The sequence below is a fragment of the Cydia strobilella genome, chromosome 15 (assembly GCF_947568885.1).
Source record: "Cydia strobilella chromosome 15, ilCydStro3.1, whole genome shotgun sequence".
Taxonomy (NCBI): Eukaryota; Metazoa; Arthropoda; class Insecta; order Lepidoptera; family Tortricidae; genus Cydia; species Cydia strobilella.
Genome location: NC_086055.1, coordinates 12,276,766 through 12,301,528, shown reverse-complemented (window position 1 = coordinate 12,301,528; position 24,763 = coordinate 12,276,766). Strand labels below are relative to the sequence as shown.

Below are 24,763 nucleotides of genomic sequence, written 5' to 3'. Positions count from 1 at the left end.
AAACTGTAGGGCGATTCTGATTTTTTTATTTCGTTATGGTTTTGATCCTGTTATGATACGACTTACAGTTAATCTCACGCGCACCAACAAGCGCGAGCAATATGTCTAATGATTCGACTTCCAGTACATTTCGCTGAGTTACGGCCCAATTCGAACTTTAAGATACGTCATTTACGTTCTAGAAACGATATGGATTAGATACGTCAGTGTCAAAAGTGACGTTTCTTCAAACAAAAACGTCACCTTTGACACTGACACATCTCATCGATCTCGTTTGTAGAATTAGTAAATGGCGTGTCTTAAAGTTCGAATTTGGCCGATAATCTGAATGAGCTATCGCCAAGGTCGTATCAAAACAAGATCAAACCCGTATCATATTGTTGATTCAAAATCGGTCTCTCGATAATTACCGCGCCTGCGTCTGCGCAGCCTCGCTCGCGTTCATGATCATTACCAAGGCCCATAGTTCGACGATCGCCTTTCGCCGTCGGTTCATTATGTTCATTTATTTTTTATCAATGAGTCATTGATATTTACGTTTTTTATTGTGTTGTTTATTTTGATGCCATTTTTTATGTTTGCGATTACATTTCTAGTTCCCGATGCACGCTTCGTTTCGTGATTAGCGCAAACCTTTTATTGGCGTGATATGATTAGCGATCGAGAAGGAAAGGGGTGGTGATTTGTGATTTGAATTTCTAAATCTGTGGGGATAAATACTTACTATCTTTTGCCTTTTTGACTCTAACAGCATGTCCTTCATTAGAAAAGTTCACGTTTTCATCCCCGATTGAACCGACTCTGTCAATAGCGATGATTGACAGTTATTTTGTTTGACGCTATTGATTGATTTTTTCGCTATGTGATTGAAAAATCGCTTCTTATTATTTCGCTTTGTTTACTCTAGATTTTAGCAGAAAACAAAAACTAATCAAATTTGCCAGCATTCAATAAATCTATCGAATTTGGTCAATGTTGTATAAAATTATTATGTTTTATGCGAAACCTGGCAGCTTTAAGCTTTCAAATGAAGCAACTTTACTTAGATTTTTTTTTTCAAATTGTAAATGTTAGGTACATCATTTTATTACAAATTATTAGTTTTATTACATACCTAACCTGTAATAATACCTACCTAACTTTAAAAAAAAATCGAGACGATTACTACACTTCTTCATATTCATATTCATGGGGTTGTGGAGTACCTATGTGCAAAAAATATATAAATGTATATTTGAATATCTTTTTTTAGAGTGAACACATCTTTGTTTACAGACACATACCATAGGCTTGAGTTAGTATGCCGATCTGAAATAACTTTTTCCACTAAGGCCCACTTGCACCATCCCACTAAACTAAGGGGTCATCCATTAATTACATCGCACGTTTAGGGGGAGGGAGGGGGCCAAGAAAATGTGACATGTTGTGACAAGGGGGGGTCACAAATTTTGTGACGTCACTTTTTTCATCACTCACTCATCACGTCACTTTCGTCATTTATTTTATTCGCTGTACAGTTAAATGAACATGTTTTTGGAACGATAATCGTTTTTATTCGTTTAATTTTATTTCTTAATCAGTTTTGGGTTATAAAATTACTAATATTTCTTTTTTCAAAAATATTTTGATAAATTATTAATAACACTTTTAACCGGTTAACCCGGGTTAGTGGAATGGTGCAAGTGGGTCTTATAGTTAAATATTTATCTGGAAAACATCACTCTTAGTTTTTTATATATAAATCTAGTTCCCTAATAAAAGTATAGATTAGAGCTCTAGGGAGCTCAAGGCCTTTTCTACACAAATGGGTCTGTGCCACAATACCTAGATACAATTGGCATTTGTAAAACTGGTTCTTACTTGTACTTACTTCCTGCATTCGAAGCTGCATTATGTGTATGCAACTGCCTTGTTCTCATATTTTTTGTTTTTGACATATAGTTATTTTAAGTACCTACAATTATGGGTTATATTATCTACTTACATGTATGCTGCCGTACTAGTCTAAGGCGACTTTTTATGGCTAGCAGCAAGTTGATAATATTAATAAGTTGATGGATTTGGACGACAGCAGCGCCCATCTGGCGGCTGCGATACACATAAAGTTATTTGTCAGTTGACAGATAGGTACTTATAAAGATTGGAGCCCAACAATAGGATTGGTTATTGTTACCAATGTTACCTATGTACCTACTAATTGTTTATTATTTCATCACACTTGCTCGCAAAAGATCTTATTTCATGCAGGTGTTCTGAAGGGTAAAGACCTATATTTGTTCCCGCTGGAGTAATGGAATTACTCCACCGACAAGAGCAAAGCTCTTAAGTGATGATGATGATGATGGAGTAATGGATCGTGAAAAAACAAATTATAACTCCCTAGGGAGTTATAGCTTTCTTTTTTAAACATGTAACTAATTCATACGAAGCAAGTAGGTTGTAAGTAAAGTATTTTGTTTAAAGTCAATGTATATAGGAGTTTTACTTCTAAAATACATACTGACGTTTATAATTTAAAAGATTTGTTTTATGTTTTTAAATATTTAATTTGTTTAGTTTAAAAGCCGTTTAAAATATTTTTACACAAATTTCAATAATCGTGGCTGAATGCCGAAGGTATGTATACCTGCCTTCGATACCTAACCTGTCAATAAATGACAATATGGCGGACGAATGTTTAAAATAATTGAAATGACAGCACCGTATTTAATAACAATGATTTCGCTTAAAATTTTGTTATTTCTTCGCAAGTGTGATGAAAAACATTGCGTGTAACTCCGGGGGTAAAATATTGTAAACTCTAGTCTTTAATTCACTCCAGCCTGCAACTGTCGTAAATTATAAACCTTGTACTATTAAGTTTGGCATTACACTTTAACGGCTAACATCACAGGCTAACATTAACGCAAGAACTAAATCCTTAATTTCATGTAATTAGGGATGTATGTAGGTAGTTATCATTTTATGCTACATAAAATCAAAACTATCAATGTCAAATATTTAGGTAGGTACAATTAAAGTCCTTAAACTCAATGAAATAAAACAAAATTCTAACCTAATAATAGTTATCAAACCTATTTATGATATACAGGTTTGGTAAGGTACCTTCCTGTTGCACATTGTACAAGGTACATTGCTAAAGTATTTAATCAGCACATCCTTATCTAGAGCATACAACAACTACTCGACATCCTTCCTGGCATAGTAATACTAATTGCTGCTATAATTTAATGGCAATATAAGGCAACATATTATTTCTGGAATACATAACCTTACCATAAAAATAGGCATTCGAAATAACTTCCGTACCTACCTATGCCAATACTGCCGCGCCATATCATCTAGACACGACAATAACTGATCTCAATGATGTAAAATGATAATAAAATATCACTTGAACATAATTCTTCATTGTTCAGAATATTTATGGCAACTCGGTGATTGAAACAATACGAATAGAATGGTTACTATGGTTATTACAATGTATTTTGCCTTGTTTTACTTCTGTAAAAGTAAGTACTTACCGCATTTATGTATTATGAAGATGTTACCTCGTATACACGTACCAACAAATTTACGACCTAAATATGCCCAAGTTTATTAGATCCTTTCAAATGAGCAATATTTATAAAGCTCTTGAAGACGAGGTTAATTCTTAAGAAAATTAATTCCCCTGAGTTTTCTCGGCCACCCTGATACTTGAGAGGCGTCCTATTTTCCGACAATCACAAAGAAAGACGGAAGTTTTTGTATTTTTCTTTAATATTAGTGATTGTTGTTAGTGTTTGTACTTAAGGTTGCTAAATATATACCAACTGAAACTAAATAATTATGCTAGATCCCCTGATATATACTCCGTTATAACTTGGCGGAACAGAATTTTGAACCAAATAAATATTGCCCAAAACATTTACTTGACTTCTCGGATTCTTTATACTTTTTAGTACACCTATGCTTATCTATGGTGTAAAAATAATAGCGTAGTCACGCTATTCACAATACAGGTAGTACCTATACTAATTGTCGCCCACCCCACTATAAACAGGCAAATACCGATTATACCCGAGTCGTGACGAAAAAGGTATAAATCAAGTCATTCCGTTTCAAATCTACTATTTATGCAGCCGGGTATGAATTGTCGTGTTCCAATGATGTAAGTACCTACCTATACATATAGGATAGAGTTTGAGACATTGATTTATTTTGTTTTCATCACACTCGCTCAGTAAATGTGGAATTGCACGCAGACTTAGCGGGAACTATAGAAAAAGCGTTTTACCTAGGGAGTTATGAAGTTTCTTGTATTATAATTAACAGTATTTATACTTCATTTTTGTGTCGCAAGTGTGATGAAAAACATTGTGTGTAACTCGGGGCGTAATAATATTGCAAACTCGAGTCTATAAATCGCTCCGGCCAGCCGTCGCGATTTAACTATATTTACTCTCGTTTGCAATAATTAACTTACACCCCATGTTGCACAATGTACTATTAATATTGAAACTTCGATTTTAACTAAGTGTTGCAAAGATGGTAGAATATTATAAGCGATAAAATTAATATTTCGACAGTTTCAAAATGGAAAATAAAGTGTAGGTACCCACCGGTTCATATATCGAACATATAATAAATAATCGATCGAAATATAATAAAATATTATACCTAAATAATACCTATAGAAAAACACGTCAAATTATACATTTTCTGAGTGTTTTTCGACTTGCAATAACGTGCTTGAGAAAATGAAAGCCAGTTAAAAAACCTGTAATAAATAAAAACATACGAATGTGATTTGCTGTAGCTCACCGAGATGCTAACAAAAATTACAAATCGACATACCAAGCACTCGTATTTGCTAGAATAAGTTCTATAGTTTGTCAAAGGACTGTCTCATTTCAAACATAGACAGAGAGATTCATACTATCTTTGTCTTACACTAGTACTAGCACCCAAAAGAAAAGGATGAGTAAAGTTTTTTTGTTCTTATTTACTGACAAGATGAGCTTCACCAACTATACGTATACCTATAGAATATCAACACAATATTAAATATTAAAACTCAAAAAAATCTATCACAACATTAAACTGTCAGGTCAATGGATCTATTAATAAAGCTAAAATGCAAATGATATAGTATTTACTACACCATAAATAAGTAATCAAACTATATTGGGCATTAAGACCCAGGAACTGTAGAAACAAACAAAAACTTCGTTGGTCGTAAAAAGCTAAAGTTAAATGGCCCTAGTAAAAACTGTGGCTAGTCCGCTGCATAGTAATTTAATGCAAATTGTTACACGATTCGATACGGAGATAAATTAATTGATATTACAATGGCCGATAATACCCGCGACAACGTTTACTGCGGCTTTGATTTGAGATTGAAAATGCATGCATCACTTAGTAGCAACTAGGTAGTTTTAAAAAAATCGAAAAATTACTCGGACATTTCACCAAATATAGTAAACAGATAGGGAAGTTAACTGCCAATTTAAATATGTATGGCGTATGGCATTGTCGGATTCCATAAAAAATACATACCTACCGCTACCATTGTCAAGAGCGCTATGATTCTATTGGGAAAATTCAACAATTTTGGAAACCGTCGGAAAAATAGTATGTAGTTATATTATTCTGTCTTGACTTTTCCTTTTTACGATGAATTTTTGCCGTTTAACCCTAATTGATTTTTAAGCCGTAACCGGCTTTGCTTAAAACTGCAATATATTACCCTAAACTAAACACCTAGGTAATAGTGCGCATTTTTAAACCGAGTGATCTTTTGTTGTAGGTACTGAGTAGGTATAGCTTTGGTCAAATGCCCTTGAAGGCGGTTGAACCGGATAAACGGTAAAGGGCGGAATGTGACAGCATTTAACCTAATTTCAGAATCAATCGCCTTTCAGGCGACCTTAAAATTCAATTATTAGCAGCTGGTGTCTGATTATGCTAATGCCATGCATTAATAAAGTAGGTAACTTTGATTTTTTTCTGAATGACCGTTAAACTAAAATATATTTTTTCTACTCCAGCACTCATATAGATTAAATGACTGCCAGTGAGATTGATATCAACTTCATAAAAATTGCGGCGCGCGGGACCCCGGCGCGGATTAAAGACTAGAGTTTACAATATTTTTACCCCCGGAGTTACACACAATGTTTTTAGCTACAAAACAGAAATCTCAAATTCCCTGCATGTAGCCAGTTACGAATTGGGCCAGAGTGGTACCGTTTGGTGAATAAGTTTTGTAACTGGCGACAAATTGGGAATCCAAATTACATTAAATCAATAGGTAGGTAGGTTAGGTTCGTTAGGTAGCTTCAAATGTCCGAAGGGCAAACCACCCAGAAATAGGAGCCCCGCGAAGCGGGGCTTCGTCTAGTTAAGTTGTGAAGGATATGTTTTTTTTGAAAAGAAACAGTCCGACGAACTCCAGCTAACTCGTACAACCGTGGCTACAAATCGGTAATGGAAAAGTCCCAATTTGAAGCCAGTTACGAATAGGTATTTCTTTCCTGTTTCGAAGCTGGTTACCAATTTTTAGTTACCAAACGGTACTAAAGGCTAATTATATATGATAGGATCTACGTCGTTTATATCGTGTAGTCTAAATATTTATAAGGTGTCAACGTAAGTCAGTTTATTCGACTTGTCGATAGAGTAATAGATTGCTGTCGGTTTTACTGAGACTGCACGCAATGTCAAGACTCCGATTAAGGTAAGAATGACACGACCGTTTATGCAATTAACTTTTAATTGTATGTGTGTCATACACTTAATTATCGCTGTTCAATCATAATGAACATACTTTTAAATGCTATTTTAAGATGCACACAAACCTAGCCATACAATCAAAGTTACGCTCTTCATTTTAATCGACATTCGGACAAAACAAATTTGATAATTAATTAATTTGACATGAACATTCAAGTAACGTAATATATCCATGTCTCGTACTAATTTTCATTCCTAGAAATTGTAATATAAATAAAATAGAGCGAGTAGGAGTTATATATATGTTTTGTATAGTATAACTATTTTGAGCAATAGTGGCAAGATCACCGATGTTTTATTTATTAAAAATAAAAATATTGTAGTAAAATCTAATACTTCAGCTCATTTCCCTAATAAAGTTCAAAAGTATAGCCCCGTCCGGGAGAAATCATGAACCTTGGCATGAATGCAGCATGCAATACTTTAGATCTCCCAAATTTTTGGGCTTCGAGACTTGCAATTTTATGGGATTCGATATTCCGTTTTCCTCCTAATTTATTTGTACTTGCAGCTCGCGGACGAGCTCCCGGCGCAGCTGTCGGAGCTGTCCCTGCGCCCGCGCATCGCGCCGGAGATGCCGCCCAAACTCGCCTACACGCTGCGCAAACTCACCACAGATGACACGGAGCTGACACTCGCCTTCCTGAGACGGTAGGTCCATCTTCCCTGTCGGCCTAGCACATGATTGGCGCGACAAAATCTCGCCACGAGATAGACAACCCGTCTTTTACTAACTGTATGAATTAAAGGGGGACGGGTAGTCTATCTCGTGGCGAGATACTGTCGCGCCAATCATGTGCTAGCCCGGCTGGAGTCTTAACCATTGCCCATTACACGACTGTGATCATGTGACAATCGTTTATAAAGATTATCAATCGAAACTAAATGAATACTGGGGGCCTAGCCAAGATGATAAGAGTTCATTTACAAATGCTGATTGAAATTAATTGGAATGACAAATGCTAACTAAAAGCATTTTTGTACGTAGAACGAAACTTTCCATTTTCAGGGTGAAAACTTTCCATATTTCCTGTAATTTGCAGACTTTTCCAACTTCATGGAAACGTAGTTAACTGCAACTTGCACTTGCATAATGTAGGTATACCTTGTACATCTCGAATAATTGCCCCCTGTAATTATGCGGAGTATTGTTGCCGGGGTTCAGGGAGACCAAATAGGAGACGGCGGGACGACTTGGACGCATTCTACCCCAAATGGTGGGAAAATGCCGATGACAGGGTCGAGTGGAGAAAACGAGGGGAGGCCTTTGCCTAGCAGTGGGACACAAAAGTAGGCTAAAAAATAAAATAAAAATTGCCATAGGTACAATTTTGACGTAAACGCTGCGTCATTTAAATATATACGGCAGGATGGTTTAGTTCATAGTCAGCTCTTCATACCTATATTTCGACTAGTCCGTAGTGAATAGAGTTCGTAGTAGGCTTTTTAGGGTTCCGTAGCCAAATGGCAAAAAACGAAACGGAACCTTATGGATTCGTCATGTCTGTCTGTCTGTCCGTCCGTATGTCACAGCCACTTTTTTTTAAACCATAAGAACTATACTGTTGAAACTTGGTAAGTAGATGTATTCTGTAAACCGCATTAAGATTTTCACACAAAAATAGAAAAAAAAACAATAAATTTTGGGGGTTTCCCATACTTAGAACTGAAACTCAAAAATTTTTTTTTCATCGAACCCATACGTGTAAGTATCTTCAAAAATGATATTGAGGTTTCTTATATATTTTTTTTCTAAACTGAATAGTTTGCGCGAGAGACACTTCCAAAGTGGTAAAATGTTTGTCCCCCCTGTAACTTCTAAAATAAGAGAATGATAAAACTAAAAAAAAATATATGATGTACATTACCATGCAAACTTCCACTGAAAATTGGTTTGAACGAGATCTAGTAAGTAGTTTTTTTTAATACGTCATAAATTGTAACCCGCAATTTACCTTTCACTCACGTTTCACATAAAAAATACATTGTTTAAATTGTGTTATGAACGAAACCCTCGGTGCGCGAGTCCGACTCGCACTAGGCCGGTTTTTTATAATTATCTAAGGTTACAACATCAGATAGGAATGATATCATGCGGACTTCTAGCTTTATGTGCATAACTAAACGCCTATACAAGTATCCATATATATACATATTATGTCACTTCATCACATAAACATTCCCCAGGTTCTTCTTCCGCGACGAGCCCATGAACCAAGCCGTCAAGCTGCTGGAGACTCCGGAGTCCCGTTGCCCAGACCTGGAAGAGTATTCAGCTTCGTCGCTGTCTCATGGGGTGTCCATTGGAGCCTTTGACGACCTTGGCGAGATGGTTGGTGTGATATTGAACGGCATCGTTACGCGAGAGGTAAGACTTAAGGCCCAGCTGGCGCAGTAAGTTCGATGTTCTTCCCTCACTCTCACTGAGCGTAAGCGTGCATGAGCGCGCGGATATCATGTATTTTAATTTGTTTGTACGTTTAAATAAAAAAACGTAATTGATACGTTCCCTTAAACATGATATTGCCGATTTTTAGAAGCAATTTTCATATTTTTAGCTTTTGTGCATAATTTGTTACAATTTTTAAAAGTGTATTTTGGACCTATGATAATCGTGAATTTTTTCTATCGAGCGAAAGTCAAAAATTCAGGATTCGAATCGATACAAAGCCTCGAGAAAGGCCTCGGGATTGCTTATTATATTCATGGCAGCCGTATTGTGATCCCAAAAAGCGCTACGGTTTTCTGAACCTACTGCAACTTTCGCGGATTAGCGAAATAATATTTATGTTTTAATTAATATTGATTTCTTTAGAGTAACGCCTGATTCTATTAATGATTTGGCTCTGAGTTAGCAAACAAGATAGTAACTGAAAGAATTAATTTTGAATTCAGCACGTATAGTCCGCCTAAAGTACCTATATAGCTAGTAAGCATGTTTGAAAGCGTATTGTTCTTTGTTGTCACTTCCGTGCAGGTGTGATCGGATATATTGCAGGTGTGTCTGCCTCGATTTAATTATGACTTGAAACACTTAGTCAACCGTCGTCAGTATTTGGATTTATAAATACAAAGTAAATTGACCGCAGCTTATTTTTTGAAAAATTTCATAAATTATACCTGAATGAGAATACATATCATGACTTAAGTCAAGTAGTTCGTCAGTACAGTGGACCCTATTACAAAGACAAAGTATCTAAACAGTGGGGCTAAGATCTAAGATGGTCGGTTTTTTATGGTTCTTATAGGCAGTGTTGGCCGAACATTAATTGCAATTAACTATTAACCAGTACAAATTGAACCGTAAACCGTAACGGACGGTTACAGTTTACGGTTCAATTTGTACTACCTTATGTGTTAAAATTGTTAAATATCAAACGGAGTCGTCAACGCCATCTAGCCGAGAATAGGCCAAAGGTGTAGCACCATCTATATGAGAATCAATTTTTCTTGATTTTCGAGGCACGTTTTTTCCTTAGACTGTATTCATCTTATACGGAGTTACATAGGTATTTGATATTAATAATCATTTTTCAAATTGACTCGTACATATATTAATTTGCAAGTTTTACGTGTTCGTAATTAAGGGCCAGCTGCACCAAACAAAATTAACTGATCAACGTCAAGCAGCAGAGAACTATGAAACTTCCCATACAATAAAATACATATAGCGAACGCTAAAACGGTGCCAGACGGTTTGGTGCAACCCGACCTATTGTGTATGTACTCTATATGTATTGTATATGTAACAACACATACCTTCTAAATTTTCAGAATTCTTGGCAATACACATATCGAAAATGTGTAAGATAAATTTAAAAAAGAAATATACCGTATTTGCAATATTTAGACAAGGCCTTTTCCCGCTAACTCGGCATTTCATTATCCTTTTATTTACATTCCCGGGCCACTATTTAATCACCGCTGATCTCCCGAAAAGGTCATGTTTTCCGTCCATAATCGGATTTCCCAACCTCGCCGCAAAGGGAAGGTCGAGATCAAATGGAAAAGTGTTTGACCTTGTCAACCCTCGTGCAGTCAACTTTGGTTATTTTCGCAGATTTTCAATGCTTAATAACTTACTCGTACATAATATTCTATTAATTATGAATTTTAAAAGTACTTTTTCTAGTTTTATGGCCCCTATATTCGAATGTGTATGTATACTGTACAGTAGGTATACACTTAAAGATAAATGAAGATTATAAAGATAAAATATAGTAAATATAAGATACAAGATATATACAGTGGTACTACGTAAACGAAATTAATAACTAGCTTAAATCTAAAATAGGCGCTTGAGGCATTGTACCAAGAATGCTGGCGGCATTTCCTCGCTGTATCGCAATGCTGATACGTTGTGCGAGGAAGCCGCCAGCTCTTCGGTCAAGTATAAACAAGTATTAATAATAAATATAAGTAGGTATATGGTGTTCCGGACCTTTGGGAGGCGTGCGCGAAGCCGAAGCCAACACGTAGAGACACTTTAATGAAACATAAGGGGTACACCGAGCGGATGCTGCCCTTGTCCGTGTCATGGGACGCACGCAGAGGCAGCACCCGCCAGGGTGTAAGGACTATTGAGAGTTGATGGAATCTAAAATGAACTAGGTTATTGGGTGAAAGCGATAGACAGTACTGAGCTATGGGATAAAATATGTGTTGTTATCGTTACTTTGTTTTTCATCATGTTTCATATTTCTTCATTTACCACTTGCATGTACAGTCGCCATCAGATATATCGGAGCGCCCGAGGTGCTCACAAATATCTGAACACGCCTCTATTGTCAAGGCGTTAGAGTGCGTGTTCAGATATTTTGAGCAACTCGGCCGCTCCGATATATATCTGATGGCGACTGTACAGTTTTTTGCCATGACAAATTATTACTATTTCTATTAGGTATTATTTCTACACATTCACTATATGAGTGGTAACAGTGAAACGCAATAAATAATCCAAAGAACTTTACTACGGATTATATTTTATACCTTAAGCGCGCCGTGCCTATTATTAGTTATTGATTTTATGTCGTTCGCAGAAGCCGGGATTGCGGTATTATCTGCGATGTTCAGCATAAAGTAACTACATAAAGTAACTATTATATTTGAGCGCGAAGTTTACGAGCAAGGTTTTGCGAAAAGTTACTTCGTGTATTTTAGAGACCTTTTTAAAGAAGAAATAAACACGGAGTAAAATATATAAATGAACTTAGTGAAAACCAAACTTAATCAATAAACACGGTTTAAAACTTAACTTAGTTTAAGGCAAATAAACTATTAAAATTCAGTTGCAATTATTAATTAAACTATTAATTAATATCACCAACATGCGATCTACGCCTTTACATGCTCGTATATTAACATAAATCAGTAAATATTGATGGAAAACCTGTGTTTAAAGTTACTTAGACTAGAATAATAATGATTACATGCGGTTATACGAGTATACTTACTCGGAACAATGGAAAATAACGAAGCAATTAATGATTCTCGTCGATATGCATTTTATAATTGGCAGATTTGCTATTAGCTATGCTTGTAACTCCGGCTGTGCGAAACAAGGTGTAAGCTTCATTCAATAACTATCAGAAAACAAAATTGTCTGTCCATCCTCATGAAAACGGTAATTTCGTAAAATGTCTTATACATACATAAATATCATCAAAAAATGGAAACTTCCTTTAAGTTATTACGGTGATATTGTGGTGTTTACGAGTAGGTACTTTCAAATTTTTGAAAACTTTCTCTGACCGAAATATCATAGTCCTGAAATGGCATTACATGAATAATATACCTACTCGTAAGATTATGACTCCTATTCTGCCCAGGAAAACTCGTTTCATGTTTCATACCTAGAGCGAATACCAGGAAAGGTTCAAGGCCCAAAATGAAGGGCTGTTCCGCTCCACCACTCGATCCGGTCTAGTGCTGATACAAATCACGTAATTCAATACTTTAATTACATAAACATCTAATTAGTACACACACAAGTACATTCGATAAATTCAAAAGATTTTTCGCAGAGACAGTGAGCTCAAAAGTCTTTCGACATGTTGGCCTATTTTTTATTTAATATAATATAATATATATTAAATCACATTTAGAAACGGGTCTATCGCGGTTTAAACACATATTAAATCACATTTAGAAAAATGTGATTTAATATGTGTTTAAACCGCGAAAGTTTTAAATGTTATAATATAATATAGTTCCCTACTGCTGCGCAATTTCACCTTATATGTCCTAAAAAATCTTCCTTTGAGTCACAAAAAAGTATGGAATTTTCGTAATTCAACGAAAAATTACAACATACATCATTTCATGTATATTCCGTCCAGCATCCAGCAAACTTAACATTTATCAAAATCTGACGAAAAAAATTGACACCAAAATAAAAATTATGAGTTTTATCTTTGTAACGACATAACAACCCTTTCCTTTCACAGGAAGCAGACTACACGGACAAATCCGAAGACTGCCCGAACCGAAAGTTCCGGCGGATCCTCAAAGTGCTCGGACACCTGGACCGGGAGGCCAGGATCTGGGAGAAGGTGCCTGAGGACTGCCACAAGGTGGTGGAGCTCAGGGTGGCGTCCACGCACTCGGCCTGGCGGGGGCAGGGCCTTATGAGGATACTTTGCGAGGAAACAGAGTAAGTAGTGTTATTGTTTTCTACTAACTTTTACTGCCTGCACCCCGACCTGTGCCATCTATAGTATTCCCTGAGTGGACCGAAAAGGAGATGGCGGGACGACTTGGACGCATTCTACCCAAAATGGTGGAAAAATATCACTGAGCCACTGTCGTTGGTGGTCGAGTGGAAAAAACGAGGGGAGGCTTTTGCCCTGCAGTGAAACAAAGTTAGTTTAAAAAAGCTTTAGCTTTAGATTAGCGTAGGTTTTTCTACCAGTTTTAGAAATAAGATGTGTGCCAATAGCCCTTGGAGCTGAAAGGTTCTTCAAATGGCCACCGTAAATCTGAGAATGCAGCAAAATAAGGCCCCGAATTAAGGACTGAAGATCTAGAGTACTAATAATTATGCATAATTGAGAGAATCAACCCGACAGCAGATTTTGTTATTCAGGCATATTCATATAAAATATGATTGAAAGACATGGCGCCACGTAAAATATATGATTTATAAAGTAACGCCTATTAAGTATTATATTTACCTACTCTTTCTAATTGTGCATACGAGTACCTGAGTCAAAGTTGTGGATATCTATTATCAATCTCAATTTTTCTACTGCATTTTTTGTAAATTTTTAGGGTTCCGTACCCAAAGGGTAAAAACGGGACCCTATTACTAAGACTTCGCTGTCCGTCTATCCGTCTGTCTGTCACCAGTAGGCTCATCTCTACCCCAGGATCTCATGATCCGTGATAGCTAGACAGTTGAAATTTTCACAGATGATGTATTTCTGTTGCCGCTATAACAACAAATACTAAAAAGTATGGAACCATCGGTACGCGAGTCCGACTCGCACTTGGCCAGTTTTTTTTAATATAATTTATTCAACAGATCACAAAAACGAAACACGTCGTATATTATGAATTATCAAGCTATTCTTCTATGGCGTTTTTTTATCCAATTTATTTTTTACCTATATCATAAAACTGTATTATTTATTTATGGATATCACATTGAAAGAAATAACTCGTATGTTTAATTATAATATGTTTGTAGTTTCTACTGCAAGCAATAAGTAAGCAATGCATCGTTAACAATGCATAGAATTAATGCAGAACAGGAAAAACTGCAAAAGTTTTTTTGCCGTTAATGACAGCAGTTTACACTTACTCTTGACCGGTTCTGCTCATTAATCTTGTGTGATCTTGTTCCATTATACCTCCCTCTCCTCCTAACCCCCCGCCTGTATGCGAACAAAGTATCGATTGAAACGATTCAAATACTAAAGTAGATGATAATATTAAATTAAAAAGCAATCAAATTTGCAGTATTTAAACTGACGTAAGTCAAACATTAAGTTACTTTTACGGTTACGGTTTGACTCACGTATTTGGAGTTTCGGAGAGCCTAGGTCTCCATTATCAAGCACTAATGCATGAGCAGCGATTAGAGATGTGCCGTTCCCGGTAACATTCCCCATACGAAATGGGAGCCAAGCGAGAAATTTCCCAACTAGCAGCGATCAGGACAGCGGCGCGCTGTGTCCTTAAAAATGGAGACCTAAGCTCTCCTAAACATGTCGCGCTTTTGACTTAACCGTAATTAAACCATACTCGTAAAATTACTACCTCAAATTCGCCATTCCGATAGTTGAAAACAGTAATAACTGCATGTTATTATTATGATCAGTCACCAGTCACAACATTGTGTACAAAATATCGTATTTTTTCAATGTAACGACGTAACCTTAAACTTAACCCAACCAGAGGACACGAAACTTCATTCACGAAGCGCCTGCGCCGGTTGGGTTATTCTCATAAAATTACGAGTTTAAAACTTTAAAAACTTAATGTATATTTTTTTCATAATAGTGGTTGTAACTATTGCAAATTATTTGATTTTATTAACCCTACTTACAAAATTTTACCTTGAAAAACTTCCTAGTTAAATGTACAAAAATTATTAAATCTGGTGTTTATGCTCGTTGGGCTTTATTATTATTTTATTACTTTTATATTGGTATTTTTTATTATTTTTAGAAGGCATACTTACGAGGTTACGAGTCCTGAAGTCCAATTCAGGTTTAATAACTTGTTACGGATTTGATCTTATTTTGAGCTTGAAGATCGCGCACGCTGATTGGTGCATGAGAAATGATGTGAAAGTCGTACGACAATGGTCCAGGTCGTATCAAAACCAGTTTAAAACCATAACAAATTGTTTAACAGAATCGACCTCTTGTTTTTCATATACATATATCTAAACAATGTAATAGATTAAGCATAATAATATATCAATTTGCCAGAAAGTAACTTGTATCCCTATATATTCTCCTATTAGTCAAATCAGTTTAGAACTGTCAAAACGGTTTTCTTATTATTGGTTATTTGTATTGCTTGTAAAAATTTGAAATGTAAAAGTGCCCCTGTGGCCCATTTGCTGAATAAATGTTTGATTTGCTTATATGGAATTTATATGAAACATTACACTATGAAGTCACGGTCAGCTCACCTACATTTTATATTTCTATCTGATTTATTAAATAGAACATGTGCTTAAAAATAACTACCTACTATCTATGTTTTTCTAATAATTATCTGGTGCTTTATTTCATGCATGGTGTGAAATAATTTATTTTAAATACAGTCAAATACCCTATTATGACATAATAAAAATCTAAATAGGTACTTAACACTAAAAACGGATGCAGTTGCCGAGTACCTCCATACTCGTATAGTAAGTACGTCAATTGCATTGCATAGAGTAACAAGTAAATCTTCATCAGGCGACATCTCAATAGAATTGTTGATGTCACGGGACATGGCAGTACAAAACGATGCGACTATTAAAATGCAATTACGTTTTACATACTCTTAATCAGATAATCTACGTAGATAACCTACTTCATTTAATTTTACCTATGGTGTTGCTGGTTCGTTCATGCATAAATAATATTCATATTAAATGCCTTTATGTAGGTATTAAATTGCTAAACTTATCGCATATGTGCAGGTTACTGAAATCAAGAGTACAAAGTTTCAAATCTTGGGCGTTCATACCAAACGTTTTAGAATAAAAATATGTCAAAAATTATGTACATATACGAAACGAAACGAAAATGAATTGAAAGGTAGTGCAAACGTAGTAGAAAGTTTTTTTTAAGTTATATAAACACATATAGTAGCGACTTATAGGTGCCAGTACCAATGGGTTTTTGAAAAGATACCTACCTTAACAATGCTCCTCTGGCGCAGTTATCTAACAATACCGCAACATTGTTATTAAATATGCCATTGGTCAATTAGCGTAGAATCTAACGATACCTTAGAAGGACTTGCGCAAACGCATCTTCGCACGCGCAGGCGAATTAGACTCGAAACTCAAATTAACGGATCTCTTTGTTTAAATTTAAATACAAACGGAACCGTTTTTATTGCTCGTGATTTTTTAAACAATGCTAGGATACATTCAGTAGTGGGATGTTGGTCTTAGAGTTTAAAACGTACAGACAGATTAAACAGACTGCGCATTATTTTAGTTAGCATTTACGACAGTGTTAGGTACAAAAAATGAGTATTTTTAATGTAAAATGCTACATCGCTAGCAGCACTTTTTTGTTGCATATTATAGAACAATTTTTTAAATATATTTTTAAATTACTCAAGTAGGTACCCACGGTAATTTATTACAAAGCTTAATAGCATCGTTTGCAGACGTTTCTGCTTGATACAAAATTAATTTAGGTACCCACAAGTCATAAACGGGGACACAACTGAAATAAGCGGTCACGCTCCGCGCTCCCATGCTAAATTTGTAATTTTGTAGGGGAGCACCGTTTGACTGCAATTTGACTTATATGCTCTAACTTGCATGTAGTTGAAATTTATTTATTTATTCGTATGGCATTATGATTTATGAGTCGTTCTACAGTTATGTTTATTAATTTACAAATTAATGTCTAGGTTCTTCACTCTAGGTTCTTCTTCTTGTAGTTGAAATGCTCTGTTTGTACGCGCGAACTTCGAGAATTAGGGGACTAAGAAATCGGGGAGGATGTGAACTGTTGGCAGCAAATGCAGCAATCGATGGTTCTTTGTATTCCTCATAGCTCAAATCGGACTATAGACACTATAGTTATAAATGTTTTTAAATGTCCACGTCGGATCTATGAGTATTTAATTCGATGACATTGCGAAGTACCTATTTTATATATCCCACGAGTGTTTATATCGTAAACGGCGAACATTGTACCTTAATTGTGCAGTTTGCATAACCAAGACGCATCCCATATGTGCATGATTACATTGTTCTAACTGAACGAAATGGGTCATGAGTCATGACAATGAGCCTAGCCTTAGTCATAATGTTATATGATACAGTTCTATTAACATCATGAAAAAGAGACCTACGTAGGACGTTTGCTCGGATATGAGAGCATTCGAGCACTTACTAAGTATATTAGTTAGCGCGTATATGTTATTTATACAATACAGAATTAAAGTTGGACGTTAATGTGCTGTAAGATTAACCTTTTGAACACCAATGACGGATATATCGGAGCCGAAGACCGATTAACCCGTCACAGACCACAGAGTAACAGAGACCTACGTGCATTCGCATAAAGTTCAATTTCTGTTTTGACACTTCGGTGGCGTGGCGTCCGAGTGACAGCTTTTGTGTTTGACACGGCGACGAGAAGGTTTAACAGCAAAAATGCAATAAATTATATAGGTAACTGAATATTCGTAGACATTTCACAAAACCGTAACATTGCTTTTATATGGTTTACTACTGTTAATATATTAGTGTGAGTGAGATGCGCTGCGAATGATGTTAAGCTGAGATAAATTTGTAAACTTCGAATGCAGCGTAATTAACTCAAAGGAAACGTGCATGACTATAGGGGGCAGCATAGGAGCCGTCAGATTTTTGGCGCGAGGCGTAAATGAAAAACGTGAAGTTTATGCTTCGATGTAGCCCACAAGATGGCAGAACCTACTATCCACAAGAAAACGTACAAGAACGGTAGATTAGCACTTACTTTGACAATGTATATACATGTTTATGTTTCCGATTTAGGCCACAAGATGGCAGATCCTCCAACGCACACGGTCCCTATATGTGAGCGCGACGCACTAATATTGATATAAAATTACTAAAATTAGTGTCTTCCGTATTCCGGTACAATAGGAGCAATTGAGAATTTAAAAATAACAGAAAATAATTACATAATACGAACCCCAACCTTGATTTTATCAAACAATAGAAGTGACTCTGACAAGTGCCCAAAATTAAACTAAAGTCTAATTGCAGTGTGAATTTGCCGTGTCACATAAGATTATTAGTAGCTGTATTATGATACACATTAGCATGATACGTTGATGAATAACTGCAAATATAGCTGGAAATCATCGGTAATAAGTGTAATAACCGTATTGTTTCGTGAAATGAGTCTATTTTCTGATATCTATTTAGTTTGTTTTTGTTGGTCTGCCCTATTTTTGTCAAAAGCGAGGTACTTAACGTAGGTATATGTTATAAGAAGTGAATTAGTCCGTACCTTACTAAAAAAAACAGCTGTTTATTACTTATAAAGAATTATACAATGCATATTTGAGTACTTAGCTTAATATATATTTATTTTAGATTCTTAGCCAAGACGAGTAGGTTTATTTAAAATTAAGTACATGCATAATGTTTATTTACTATATTATAGTTATGACTTAAGGGGCCCACTGACTATCGGTCCGCCGGACGATATCGGCCTGTCAGTTGTTCGGAACTGTCATATTTTTATTGTAACTGACAGGCCGATATCGTCCGGCAGACTGATAGTCAGTGGGTCCGTTTAAATTTCAACAAAGCTTTCTGGGTTATACATTTAATCTTATGGGGCATAGCCTCAATATTATCAATTACATAGCTAGGAAAACTGATATGATCACGCGCCATGTTGCGGAATTTCACTGGAACAAATTTTTTCATACTATACTGAACTGTCACCCTATACATGAGAATGAACAGCGCCCTCTTGACAATGATCATATATTACTGGTCAGGCTTTAGCTATACCATACTCTTTGTCCATATATGTTAATACTCATTGGAAGGGTGAAATTTTTTGTGTTTCGACTAAGTAAATGTTCAAAACCGTCATGCAAGATATAGGTAGGGTAGGTACTAGTAGCAGAAATAAAGTGGAATGACGCCTAGCCCCACAATCACAGCAAATCGCCTTATCGGCGGAATCTCATTATTCGATAGCTATTGGACATATTAGAGTCCATCTAGGCTAACTTTGCACCGATTTGAACATAACAAAGTGAGGGAGTGTCATAATAAACGATATATTTTCATGCCACACTGTCATTGCCAATCCATTTGGTGGGATTTGGAGGAGGCATTAACGAGTTGACCAAGTAAACTATTAATATTATCTCACATGACCCACATATTATTATTCAATTTGAATTTTCTGCTCGTGACGCCGTAGAGATGGTTAAGTTGCCCCTACTCCCTCCCCCTTACAACACCAGCACTAATTTTTCAAATCCAATATTTATACCTATTCAGCATATGGTTTAAATGCTGTGTAAAAAAATGACTGACCTAATTCAGGTTATCTGTTTGAAAATCTAAAGAATAAGGAACCGTCCAAATATCCAAATATCGGAAGGAAAAAGGCTGCAAAGAATATTGTCTGCAAATTTTGAATTCGGCGCCTTTTTCTACTGATAAAATTCGACTAAACTTACAAACTTACGTTAGGTTAGTAGGTATTTTAAACGGGTCTCTTTACTCTCTTTTGTTTCCCATATAGTTTTAAGTTATAATGTATTGTTTGTCCACATTTTCGTTAGTCATAATTTGGTTTTTCTCAGAAACGCGACACTTTTCAGGATTGCCATAAAACAAAGCTAACCTAACCTGTCTATAGGATAACCTTACGAAAATCCTGAAAAACTACGGTTTCAAAATTATGACTAATGATAAGTAATCTGACAATCATTACATTATGACTTTCAATAATTATGTCAAACAAAGGGATTATGTCGTTTTAAACACTGTCCATCCATGTTTCCAGACGAGTGGCCCGGGCGGTAGGCGCAGGCGCTCTCCGCATGGACACCACCTCCGTCTACTCCGCTGCCGCTGCCGAGCGTCTTAACTTCCGCAAGGTGTACTCAGTCGCGTATGCAGACCTACCCTACGCGCCTCAACCAGACGCCCCGCACTTGGAGGCTCGAGTTTACATCAAGAACCTGTGAAGTGTGAGTACTTAATGTTCCATTACTACCTCCGTCTACTTCGCCGCCGCTGAGCGCCTTAACTTCCGAAGGGTACCTATATTCCGTCGCGTACGCGGACTTACTCTAGGCGCCTCAACCAGACGCTCCGCACCTGGAGGTTCGAGTTTACATCAAGAACCCTTGAAGTGAGTAATGTCCTATGACCTACAGAACACCTAAACATTCACAGGGTATATTCCGTCGCATTTGCGGGCCTACTCTACGCGCCTCAACCAAACGTTCCGCATCTGGAGACTTGAGTTTACATCAAGAACCTGTGAAGAGTAAGTTCATATGTCCGGATACTACCTAAATACTCTGTGACCGCTAATGCATGCTTAAACTATCGTAGGGTCTGTACACGTGCGCAGACCTCAACCCTCAACCGTACCAACCAACCAATCAATAAGAGATTAATGGAAAGTTGTGGGCTGGTTGGCTCATGGCTGAGTACGGTATTGTTATGCCTCCTCTACACTATCGGCGATGATCGTTGACAGTATCATCGTCTATCATCGGCAAGATCATCGTGCAAATGTCGTGCAAGCATCCACATGATCCCTTGATTCCCTTTGATGCGTGCCCAAAACACCGACAACTTACGGGTCGCAGGCGATCACTGACTGGCGGGGACTGCCGAGTATGCCCTCTACACTATAGTGCCCGCCAGTCATCGTCTATCATCGCCGATAGTGTAGAGTAACCATTTTAAAGGCCTGTCTAGGAGAGCCTTCTCTGTCAAAGTGCTTGGAGAATATTTTGGCTCCATAAAATACTAAAGCAGAGACGCTTTTCACATAGTTTTTCGTACATTCACACGCCTGTTGCTATCTCTTTTGCACGCGCATAAACATATTGCTGTCCCTCCCATGATACCGGTTGTCAATCTCACTGTGCGAGGTTGACAGCAATATAATTGTGCGCGTGCAATAGAGATAGCAACAGCCGGGTCAATGTGAGAAAATCTAGGAAAGCGTCCCTTCTTTATCAACTTTTTCATTTATCTTGATCATGTTTGATGATGATGATTCAATTACGGCTAATTACGGCTAATTATACGGGATCAAGTCCCGTTTTAGTAAATATTAATTAATGCAGCCAGTTCCATTATGCAGCCTCCAAAGTTCAACAAACATAATCGACATCGCCAGCATTTTAAGGGGCCCACCCATTACCAGCCCGCCGGACGATAGGGGCCTGTCAATTAGAACAAAAATTTGACAGTTCCGAACAACTGACAGGCCGATATCGTCCGGCGGACTGGTAATGGGTGGGCCCCTTTACATTTTTCTCCGTCGAAATACTAAAGAAAGTACTGTTTTTTTACTAAATTTCATAATAATTTTTTTGCAGGATTTATCGGACAACCTAAGCTACGTACTACCTTTATCGGACAACAAACGCAAGAATAGTGTGTAGGTGCACAAAAATTTAGAAACTTGCATGTTACCTGAAATCGCAGGGATTAGATAGGAACTAGAATACTAGAATAGAAATCGTAAAGAGAAGAGACCAGTCGATTTGGTCTTAAAATATAAATCCCAAAGTTTGTATGTGAAGAGCCAGCTTTTTACCTTTTCCAAAGCTAAAATTTTTGTATTAAAGGAAAAAATTGAAAAATTTTCGCTTCCGGTCGCTTGCGGCTTTTTAAATTTTTTATGTTACGTGCAAAACTTTGTTCACGGAACACTTATTTCCTTTAATATAAAAATTTGTAGCATGGCTCGCAAACGTATCTGCTTGTTAAAAATTTGGTCTAAAATGTTTGTATTTGTATGTATGTATAACCATTGTTTTCATGATAATAATATTAATTAATATCACCAAATGTTTGCATACATACATATGTCATACTAAAGTTGTTAAGCAAGGAAAACGATAACTTTACAATGACTGCTTGGAGAATTTAAGTCAACGGGCTATATGAGATATGAGATACACTCTAAATCAATAATAACGGGACACTTCATATGTGAATTCTAAGCAAAGTGACCTGGTATAATTGCTTTTGCGTGTAGACGGTGAAAATTTATGTATAAATGAATGTGCAATGTGAATTTCATTGGCTAGTCAAGTTAATTTATTTCAGGTACATTTCGTATTTTCCAAAATGCAATAAAAAATGTGCAGGTATTATTCTGCGATGAAATGAAAAATTAAACTGTGATTTTTGTGATTGGTTTGTAAATATATTAAATTTAAGAAGTATTCGACTCTTGTTAAGCCTAATAAGTCAAGATATTTCAGATTATTGCTTGGTCATGATTAATTATTTTATTATTCGACAATCTCCAAATATTTAAGATTAATTAGGTTTTATTTAAGTGATAATTTAGTAGTTCCTTTTAGTCAGTAAACGAGCATGTCTAGGATCACTTGATATAAGCGCAGCGCAAAAAATAAAGATTAGGAAAGAGCCTTATTAAACCACCACCTAACAAGAACATGGATTTCGGATGAATACCGATAAACTCTATTTTATTTATTTGTATAAATTCCTAAATGATCAATAAAGGTAATTTAACCAAAGTCTTCCCTGGTTTCACCATTTGAATTTGTACGGTGAATTGTATTAAATGAAAATTTACATTAAAATTTGCTAGAATATTATTTATTTATTCATATAAGCCTAAAGTGTCCCTCTGCTGGGTAAAGGCCTCCCTCCTCTCTAGAATAGAATATATTAAGGTGATATTAAACTATGCTCTATGTAACTTTATTTATTAACTAAGTATATACTATATTTAAGAATAAAATAAAGACAAAATTAATTGTACGACGTATGAAGGAGGTCTGAACACTGTTCGTCAATTTATTCTCAATTATACAAAAATAATGTCATGAAGTTAATCTCATTATCTGTCAATAAAATATGATGATAATATTTCAGCGTTTTATTTATTATTATAACTTAGGATGCCTGAGATGTCACGGAAAATGTATCGAAAATTGGTAAAATCGTTTATTAACAGAATGAAAATATCAAAAACACAAAATGATTATGTCAGAAATTTCACTAAATTTTAACTTCAATTTGAACGACATTTCGGCTGGTATAACTGTTTCCAGGATTTCGATGACAATGCTAAAAAGTTGAGTATGCTAGTCGGGACGGTCGGGACTCATTAGAAAGGTCTCGAGGAGGAATTGACAATGTAAAGGATATGAGTTACATAATATATATAACGTTAGATAAATGCAGACTAGCGGTTTTGCCGTTACCTATATATATATACATGTACCTGATGATGTATGTATATACCTGTACCTGAGAATATGGGAAAATGAATTTTCAAGGGTATGAAATCTAGATAGAAAGAGGAATAAGATCTCTGCCTACACTGTTATACCGAAAACATTATGAAATCGTTGAATGTTTTTTAGAAATGAAATTTACAAATACATACGTTTACATTCAGTTTGTTAATAATGACAATGTGTTTTATACATTTTCTACCTTGTCGTAATAAACATAAGAGTTAATTTTACAAGCATCGTTCGACTGGGCGGCATGTTTTAAATATCGACTTTATTTTGTTTACGTTAAGGTTTTCAATTAAAAAGATTAAAACATGATTAAAACCGTCTGTTAATATCACACTAGATACTATTTCCTTTTATTAAAAAACAAGCGCCTACAAAAACAATACCGGCAATGTCCGAGTATCATACAAATAACCTCTTAAAAGTTGAAACGTACATCAACATCGCAGTGCTCTTAATTAATTACATGAATGAACGTAAAAATGTTGTTTATATTCACGCTGCACGTGTTTATTAGTGTTTTTGTCGAGTGCTACCTTCACACGAGTAAGTATAAATATGCGACTATATGTGTTTAATTAAGATACTGACAAGAAAGCTCATTGAATAAATTATTAATTAATATTTAATTCATAACATAACAGATCGTTTGTTGCGCATTTATCTATGTTTGTGGGCCGGTAGGGACCGTTGACGTTTGTTATCACAATAAGTGCGAATGTTGTGATAAGTGGGATTTCATTCAAACCTACCAACCATAGGGAATTAGTAATGGTAATTTTGCAATAAGCATCTGAAAATA

General features: G+C 36.0%; 2 protein-coding genes across 2 annotated transcripts in view; one reads left to right on the top strand and one right to left on the bottom strand.

Moving 5' to 3' along the window:
* The window catches only part of LOC134747582 (arylalkylamine N-acetyltransferase 1-like), a 36,271-nt gene extending 12,690 nt beyond the window's left edge, over positions 1-23,581 (top strand). Inside the window, exons 2-6 of the mRNA XM_063682175.1 lie at positions 7,289-7,428; positions 8,965-9,145; positions 13,224-13,429; positions 20,493-20,679; positions 22,051-23,581. Coding sequence (XP_063538245.1) covers positions 7,289-7,428; positions 8,965-9,145; positions 13,224-13,429; positions 20,493-20,676 — 711 coding nt within the window. The 3' untranslated portion in view covers positions 20,677-20,679; positions 22,051-23,581. The remainder of the gene's footprint in view (positions 1-7,288; positions 7,429-8,964; positions 9,146-13,223; positions 13,430-20,492; positions 20,680-22,050) is intronic.
* Positions 1-24,763, bottom strand: part of LOC134747590 (small ribosomal subunit protein eS19A) — a 469,695-nt gene that overhangs the window by 435,111 nt on the left and 9,821 nt on the right. The window lies entirely within an intron of this gene.